Consider the following 9544-nt stretch of genomic DNA (forward strand, 5'->3'; position numbering starts at 1 on the left):
GAGAGAGAGAGAGAGAGAGAGAGAGAGAGAGAGAGAGAGAGAGAGAGAGAGAAATATACTCTTTCCGTGTATTTCAAATTTCATAAACATTCCAGACCACCGTCTATAATTAATTGCGAATAATATTAACGTTGCAACGCATTAATTTTCCAATTTATCGCGCATATCGGGTGATATATTCGTTATATTATATTTTTATATTTATATTATATTTTTTTATTTATATATAATTTGTTGGTCCCCGCGTCTATTACATGATTAAAGAAGCACTTGATAAATAATGACGGCAGAAGTACTGGCCTGCGCGTATTTCGATTTTCATTGATATTACGCACAGTCGTCGAACGACACTGCGATTTTAACGGACGCGCGAAACACACGGTGTAGAGTCGCGATGAATCACACGTCGACGTCGATCAAACTTATGACTAGTCGGTAGGCACGCCGCAAGAAAATGTCAGTCAGTCGCGTCGCGATCAAGATGCACGGCGTTATCTTAACTCGCGTGGAGTTTAATTAACGCGGTGAGAGGACGATCTTAGCGGCGTTATAAACGGGCCCTTAAGGGGAATCCCTCCGAACAGAGACAAATCCACTTTATAAATCTTACCGAGAGTAAACGAGAGAAGTTCGAAAAGGGATATATGTATCTCTCTCCGATCAGGCTATCAGCCGGGCATTTAATTACGTGGATTCATTGTTACACCGAAATGAAAGGGCATGGGGGCAAAGGGAGAGGCAGAGGAAGTATGTCTCTTTTTCTTCCTTTTGCTTTTCCTCGAGACGTTCTCGGACGAAGCCGATACCCAGGCTACTACTCCCACGCGTTGTCCTTAAATTCAAACGCTCCCCTTGGAGCGCACAATCGCCGCGATCGGCCGCGCGCGGCGTCTTCCGGGCTCGCTCAATTAACGTCATGTCCGCCGTCATCGATTTTCAGTATGTACGCCGGCGGAGGCACACGCAGTTGATGGAGATCGAATTGATCAAGGGAAACAAGGGCCTCGGCTTCAGCATCGCCGGCGGTATCGGCAATCAGCATATACCGGGCGACAATGGGATTTACGTGACCAAAATCATGGACGGCGGGGCAGCCCAGGTCGACGGTCGCCTGGTCGTCGGTGACAAGTTGGTGGCCGTCAGGAACGCTCTGGTGAGTGAATACACAGCGTTTGCCGTATTTATCCGTGGCGTCGTTGAAATACCGGGACGACGATCGTGTATCGCTTTCACCTCTACTCGGTCTCTGAATTGCGATCGGTGCAAAAGTATCAGACACACTCTCTGGCTCGCGCATTTGATATATATAATCTTATTCTTAGCAGAATCCTTGAGATCCTAGAGGATTTCACTCTTATATATGGCCCCGTGAGGATTCACGCAAGAGAAAAATATTCTAAGCACAGTATTTCTTAAAGTTAGAGGAAAGTGTCCTTAAAGTTGGAGGAATTTCGTTTCACGTGGACTAGTCTTTTCGCGCATGTGCAGCGTAGCGCTCTTGCCCGAGTCAAAATTTAAGTTACACGTTAAGTCCGCAAATACCGTCAAACGTATAGACCAGTGAAAGAAACACTATGTTTTTGACAAAAAAGACTAGCAACCGAAATTGTCACATACTTTACATCTTTGCGGGTTTCAATAATTTCGCTCCCGAACGATCAGCACTTTCCTTCTGGACATAATCGATTGTTGCTTGATTTCGAAGATTTTGCGACAGACAGTCAATGGCTCTGACATTGTCCTTGTGATTTAAATCCTGTATATCTTTATATAGTGTTCACGAATGACACTTTTTGGAGACTTGTGGTAGGTTATAAATTTCAACTCGGGTGGCTTCAGTCTGTCATACACAGACTGAATATTATTATGTGCGAATATAATAATGCGAAAAAATCTTTCTCTTGTCTTTCTGTACACTTTCTGTTAGCGTTCGTACAAGACTTCAATCGCTAAATTTGATTGTCTAATCGTAGAGCCCTAATAATATCTAATCTTGTTTTTCGCTTAGAACGTGAGGGATTACAGGAAATATCATTTTGTAACTAGAGTTCTTTCTTTTTGAAGAAGTCGTGCGCGTAAAGTCACAATGTCGTCAGTGAAAACGCGATATTCCTTGTCGGGATGTTTCAACATCGTGAGTTTCTTCTCATCTTTGTGGTTTTTCGCGGCCGAGGAGGAATAGCGAGGCACGTTTGCGGAAAAATAAAGTCGCGACCATTTTTCATTCCGGCAGCAAGGTGACCGCGAGACCGCCCTTTCGTGACATACTTTTCTCGGTTAGATAGAGAGATAAATGTAGATGGCACAGTAAATTACGCTGCTTTCCGAAGCTCATGAGTAATTGATCGAGCCCTCTGCTCCTCCTTCTACCGCGATAACAATCGCCGGGCTGCTTTCACAATGAGACCGATTATTCTGTAATGGCACTCGTGCCGCACGGTACGTTATATTTTAAATTATTATCCAGAGACCTGGAATCGATAATCATATCATTATATTACATAGCGATGATTGATTTCAAGTTCTGATTGCTCTTCTCGCCCGACGATGTCTCGCTGTGAACTTTATGTTAACACGTTCGCGGTTTATGTAAAGAACTCTCCTCAAAGCCCACCTCATATTCTTTTTATTACGTAATTTTTAAAACAAACTTAGTTTAATAATGTGAATGTAGAAACAAATTTTGCCATCACGCACATATGACGCTGGTCTTTAATGAAATACAAGAAACAAGTACTTGATGGGAAAAAGTATGCATGAGTCGCTGTGAGAAGCCGGCACTCATGCACGAACGCGAAAACCGTTTCGAGTTTTATAATTACGAAAACTTTAGGCTTGCACGTGCCGAGACTAATTACAGGACGATCGATAATTACTTTGCTACGCGGCAAAATAAAACGGAGAAAGTTTTGGGACACTGTCGTAAACACCTGAGGAAATTTCCATGCCGAAAGTTTAATCGAGTCCCGATCCTCTCTCGATCCCTTCTTAATAGACTTTCAAATTGAGTAATATGGCAAATATAATTCATGGCACGTTCCGCGGGATATCCCTAAATATTTTTTTTTTTTTTTTTTTAAACAGTAATGTAATTTTAAATTCGCCGGCTGATCTTTATCGGATTACAGACTAAAGTTTTGTCAAATTCTAAGGTTCTTCTCATTCACGAAAGTAAACGATCATTTTACGGAAAACAAAAACAAATCTCTATATTAAATCGTGTACAAACTCGGAGCTGGTCGTTATACGAATTAATTTTTAACAAAACAAACATATATTCTCTTCGTGTATTTATTAATAAAACGAAAGAGAAATGGTAGTTAATATTTATTTATCACAAAGCAACGAAAGCAAGCTTTTATTCTAGTAAATTCTGATGCAAATGCGCGAGTACAAAAACAAAAATCTGTCCAGTTTCCGATACAAATTTATTGGTTATTTATAAACTTTATTTACGTTATTTACAAGTGTATATATCGCATTACGAGTGAATATATTATATTTTATATTTGTTATTCATAACTTGTTGTTGTCAACATTAAATCAAATTTATAAAATTTTGCTTGCGAGTGAAATCAAGCCACACGACTTTTTAAATGCAAAAAAACGCGTATCAAAATTACTATCTATAACTTTTCTACGAAAGAAATATTTTTATTTTATAGTCGGGTGGAAATTATTTACTAATTTCACAATTGATGGACACACATCTTGGTTTCTCAGAGCGACTCATGATCTTTCCGATCAAGTACTTGTTTCTCGTATCTTTGGTATCAAGAAGCAATCTATTTTCTTTTGTATTTTGAGATTTATTTCAAAGTAAACACATTCGCTACCAACGTCGCATATATGTGCGATGCAACGATCTCTCACTAGAGATCAGTATTACATGTACGTACGGCAAAATTTTTTTGGTCTCGTCAAAAATGTAATAACCGAGTTTATCTGGACCATCGTAATAAAGGTGACAGAATACGCAAGATTTACGAAGTTTCAAACTCGGGTGCATCAGACGTTTGTTCAGCTGTGTGAGCTACTCGAACTCTCAGAAAATTCCGAAAATATCTTAACAACACGTCTTATTCTTATAAGACGTGTACGTTGATTGCGACTGGAATACCGATTCGAGTGACGCGGCAGTCTCATATCCGATTGAACGTCCGCAAAGCCGAGTACACGCTTGCACGGGACGCATGGCAGGTACTAGGACAGTAGGAGGTACGAGAAGCTTCTAACAAATCCTCGGAACACACCGAAGGGGGGCATAGCCTTCTAATGGCACTTTCACCACGGCGGTCATAAATCAAACGAGCCAGCTCGTCCGACGGCTTTAATCGGCGCTTTTTTGGCGCGGCTCCCAGAAGAGGGTAGTCTTGAAGGTAGCTTGGTGAAATCGCCAAAGCGAAAAATCGTAAACTCCAGCCGGTGGAGCCGGCCGGTGTGTATACCGCTGACGGAGGTGCTATCAATTTCTCGCGAAGCTGCGTCGCGGAAACCATCCTAATCTACTTTCCCTATCCGCACTTGATCGCCGCTTCCTGACGGACGAGTTGGTCGTTTAGAGTCGTTGGAAGCTCCTCATACCTTCTACCATCCTGCTACCTGCTATACGTCACGCGCAAACGCACGAACGACTAGCTGCGCACACAAGAACAGCCAGGTGGGAGTCACGTCGCACGCTACTTGCGACATGAGTCCGTACGAGCCCCCTCTCCCAGTCCCCTCCGCAGTATACATGTATGTACACACATGTCTGGGAAAGTATAGATAAAATAAAATTCCTAGATAAGCGTTCGGATAGCTCGCATATCTGAACGATAGTATACCTGAGTTCGGCATCCTGTAAAACTCGCGTGTGCTCTCATCGGTATTGTGACTTGAAGGAACGTCCCTTTGGACGAAATTAGAAAGAGAGAAGTTTATTGAATGAACAGATAAAGAAAATATATATATATATATATTTCTTTGTGAAATTTTTACTTGATTATTTTAATTATTTGAATTGTGTAAGTTTTTACCGAATAAAAACAAGAAGTAAGGATTGGAAAAAAATATTTGAAACGTTGCAAAGCACATAGAAGACATTTTTTTTAAACAGTCATGTCGTTTTCTTTTTTTCTTTTTTTGTCTCTCAATGTACGCAGGCTCGATAATAATCGCGACCGATTGCCTCTTAGTGTCTCAAGGGAAACATTGGCGGACGAGAAGGGGGCTACGATTGACAGGGGAAATTGAAGGGGGAAAATCAATTATCGAAGTACGCGACGCCCGTGATCGGATTGTTTGTGCATGCGACTATACCGACTACATGTCTCACGGTCTTTCTCCCTCTTCGGTTTCTCCATTAAGAGCGGAAAAGTAGAATGATTCCTAACGGGTAATATCTTCACGAGGAATGAATGAAGCGGGGAGTATTAATATACGAACGTCAGACGTGACCGCGGAAATACGTATCTTACTTTCCACGCAGGGTTTTACGATACCAGCCTCTTGCGTCGAGCCATACTAAACGCCAGGTTTTCGATACCAGCCTGATATTGGCAGCTCGGCATCGGAACACACACTCGGAAAAGTGTCATTCGAAAAAAATGTCATTCGGAAAAAGTAACACGAAAATCTCAATGTGAAAGTTTTCAAAGTGCACGTGAAACTTCGCGACAGAAACTTCCTGCACTTTCTATTTTATTTGGGACCGATTTTTCAATGGTAGTTTAAACTTAGATTCAAGTTTAAATTCTGTTCTGACGACACGTTTGATGTGTTTGAACAGAGCTTAAAGTTAAATATAAGTTACGGAGTTTTAAACTTGAATCTACGTTTAAATTATTACAAAATCGGTCCTCTTAGTCTATATATATTTATATTTTGACTATATATATTTTGACTATATATATTTTGACTTCCCCATACGTTTAGAGAAAAAATACCTCAGAAATAATAAATATTTATTCGGTGAATACACTATTAACACACTTAATATTAAAACCTTGTTTTTCAAACAAAGAAATATTTTCTTAAAATTTTAAGAAAAATCGTAAGTATATCTTAGAATTTTACGTGATTGTTTGAAAAATGGTAGGCAAATTTTTTGTCCAATTTTGACCTAATCTGCCTGCATTCGTGCTTTTTTGGCCATCTCGTGTCAGACACCCTTTATGCAACCGGTGCTTGTCGCGATATGTCGAGTCAGCGTCTCTTGCCTTGGTTATTACCCATCGACTCGCTCAAATAGTCATAGAAGCAGATTTATCGATTGGATTTGTTAATCTTGGGTCAGAAATGCGGTGGCAATCAGAGATAGATAAATAATATGACGTCGACTTCATAGCTACTTTAACCGACCGACGCGTCAATTAAAAAGAGCACCGTTGTCGACAGCTTGTCATTTTCTAACGAGATTCGTCGCTCGTCGTTATTTTCACGTAGAAAAGCCGCAGCGACATGACGTAAATCGTATCTGAAAACTGAGACTCTGTCTTGCCTCCCAGAAGAGAACGATTGTGTCTCTGTATTATTGATTAATTTAGCAATATATTGAACAATCGATCGTCTTTCTCCCAAGATAAAGATAAATCCACGATTAAGAGTACAATTTTAACTTCGCCAAAATTGTGGAGATAAATGGAATATAGTATCCCCTTGCGAGAAAAATATTGTAAGAGCGAAGTTATATTTATAAGCTTAATATTCATAAACTGTGTGTTCTAATAGTGCGATTTTATCAAACTGTCCAAAAACCGTCGGACGGTCGTTGCATATGTACTTTGCTCGCGTCAATTAACATTTCATGACGTGGCATTACGCGCTGTATTAAGCATAAAACGATATTTCTCGCTGCTGACAGCGTACTTTAATGTTTGTCTGCGAGCGCCGTTGGCAACGTCCGGAATGACGTCGTTCCTTCCCGTCGTCAACTATTAAGAAATCGATGTTAACACGTTCGCTTCGAGTGAACCCAAGTGCCTCGAGTAAGAATCACCCGAAGCGAATCCATTAAGTATGCGCGAAACGACGAAACGTCGAGGAACTGGCACGTCGCTAAAGGCAAGTTTCGTATTGGTTTCAGCACGGCGACAAGAATCTGGAGAACGTGACACACGAAGAGGCTGTCGCGACCCTGAAAGCGACCCAAGATCGCGTCGTGCTTCTGGTCGCAAAACCGGAACGTGGAATTATACCTCCGCCTCCTCCTCCAATAGCGTCGGACAATTCTCTCTCGCCTCAGCCACGTAAGTCGTTCGATTTCTAAATATTTCATACTTATACTCACCGTTCGCTCACCGGTCATTGGAACTAGTGTGTTGTCAGTATAAGTCACGGTGTATTTCTACACCCGGGCATCCCCGGGTAGTAAATAGCCACGAGTATGCAATATACTCGTTCGTTATCTCTTATTGCTAAAAAGAATCAATAACCCGAAAATAACTAATTATTTTATGTACCCATTAAATTAACTTGCTCATGTGCAGAAAGCAAAATAAAGCCTTTCGATTCCAGTTGGCGTGAAACCCTCAAATCAATATTTATATTCGAGTAATATACCCGAAAGACCCGACCACTTGCCCGAATAATCGATAACGCTAATTGGAACGTTAGAAGAAGCCGACGCGCGTTAATAATTTCACGCGGGCTGATTGACTGACGTCACGCTCGAGCTTTAATTGCACACACAGTAACGCCCAGAACACGAATCTGCATTTTAATATCGCGCTTCTTCAAGGTATTTTCATTGACCCGTGATGACTCTGAAGAAAATACGGGAAGAAGCGGACGCGTTCGTTACGATATAAACGCAAACACAATTTCGTGGACTATCAATCAGGCGACGACGAAATAAAATTGCGGCGTGGAGGCCGCCGGGACCCCGTGATTTACGCGACGAAGGTGCCCGAAAATTCCAACCGAGCGCGATTTAATAACCATCCCGCAAGAAGCGTCGCTTCGCCGCCGCCGCCATCATCGTCGTCATCTCCGTCGCGCGGTCGCATTTTTCTCCGTTTTTCCAGCGCGCGTGGGCTTCGATCGAAATAATAATTACGACGTCCTATTAATTATTCAAAGCCGCGCGCGCGCGATGCGTTGAAATTCAAATGAACCGTGTCCCTCCCAATCTCCCCTCCTGTCCGTTTTCTCCAGCCTGCCCGGCTGGAAATAAACACGGACGAGCTCGGTCTCGCGTCGAGGGGCGCGGAAATGAATTTTTGATCCGCTGGTCTTCCCCGTCACCGGAATTTTCCGACGATCGGGCCGTAACTTATTCATCGCTCTCGTAAAGTGGGGATCTCGTAAACTCACCACGGTTCGTGCGGCGACTCCGTCTTACCTCTGCTCTCCTACCTGGTCTGTCTTCCCGCGCGCGCTCAGAAACGTACCGATCGGGGAAATCTCGAGAGTGCGACGTTAAAATTCGATGGCGCCGCGCGCGTTCGCTCGCTCGGTATATCGGGAAAAAAAGCGACTGTGCCAGCTCAGCGAAATCGTTTTGAGAGAAATTCGCGTACGAGTGCAGACGGAGAAGGGAGATCGATCGTCATTAAGCGTTTTCACGCGAACGGTTACAGGCGAATGGTGAAAAATTGCTTCCCAAAGTATTCGAGACACGCTAAGCCCCGGCGGTCCCTTGCAATATTTCCGTGTTAATTCTCCCCCATCCCCGACCCCCGAACGAAGAGGTGCACGTCGCAACGCAAACGATACAGTTTGGCGATTCGAGCTAAAAAAAAACCGGGGCTCAACGCGGTGCTTCGACGCCGGTTGAATTCAAATTGCCCCTTTAATGCGCCGGCGGATCGGTGCTCCCGAGATTATTCGAATATTTGCTTTAATCTTCAGCTGCCGAGAAGCGGGAGGCTCGAGCCGAGTTTTCCAGAGAAAACATCTCAGTGCGAATAAACAAGCCGACGCACGTCGGTTCGAAAACGCTATTTTCTATCTTGGCTTTCTTGTTTGTCTTTTTTTCCACTTGTTTTTATGCAGAGTATACACACGCGGACGGACGAATCAAATCTAGATAAAATAGTATGTGGAGTGTCTTAGACTCAAAAAGATATACCGAACAATACAAACATCTCATTTGTCCCGAGAGAGATAGAAGAGTTCCGTCGATATATCAGACTATATAATGACTGTTTAATCAATACTGGTGTAATAAGGTGTGTTTGATTTTTTTCTACTTTAACAGGCAAGCAAAACGGCTCCGTGTCGGCGCTAGAGAACAACACCGCGGCGCTTCCGTACTCGCAGGAGTCACGCCACGCGTCTTCCCTCGCTTTGCACGGCACAGGGACACCACGCGCTGTTTCCCAGGAAGACGTTTCACGGTGAGTCCCATTAATTTCGTCCTAGCGAACCGTCTCTACTGCGACCCTCCTCCTGCCAGCAGTCGTTCCTTTTTCGCGTGAGGATGCGACGCGTGGTATCGTATATCCGCGTTTTCGCGAGTTCAAGACGAAGCTGATCGCCTTCGTTCCTCGTGCGATTTCGCCGCTTTATACGTCGCGCAAGTTGCCCCATTTTATCGCCACTCCCTCGATAAGACCCCGTG

General features: G+C 43.0%; 1 protein-coding gene across 8 annotated transcripts in view; it reads left to right on the forward strand.

The window, feature by feature from the left end:
- The window catches only part of LOC116843985 (disks large 1 tumor suppressor protein), a 99809-nt gene that overhangs the window by 9256 nt on the left and 81009 nt on the right, over positions 1-9544 (forward strand). For all 8 annotated transcript variants that reach the window (XM_032815009.1, XM_032815010.1, XM_032815011.1 and 5 more), the window contains exons 3-5: positions 941-1153; positions 7067-7229; positions 9182-9320. In XM_032815009.1, coding sequence (XP_032670900.1) covers positions 941-1153; positions 7067-7229; positions 9182-9320 — 515 coding nt within the window. The remainder of the gene's footprint in view (positions 1-940; positions 1154-7066; positions 7230-9181; positions 9321-9544) is intronic.

The sequence above is a fragment of the Odontomachus brunneus genome, unplaced genomic scaffold (genome assembly GCF_010583005.1).
Source record: "Odontomachus brunneus isolate Ranch 3 - 2012 unplaced genomic scaffold, Obru_v1 Obru_scaffold_037, whole genome shotgun sequence".
Taxonomy (NCBI): Eukaryota; Metazoa; Arthropoda; class Insecta; order Hymenoptera; family Formicidae; genus Odontomachus; species Odontomachus brunneus.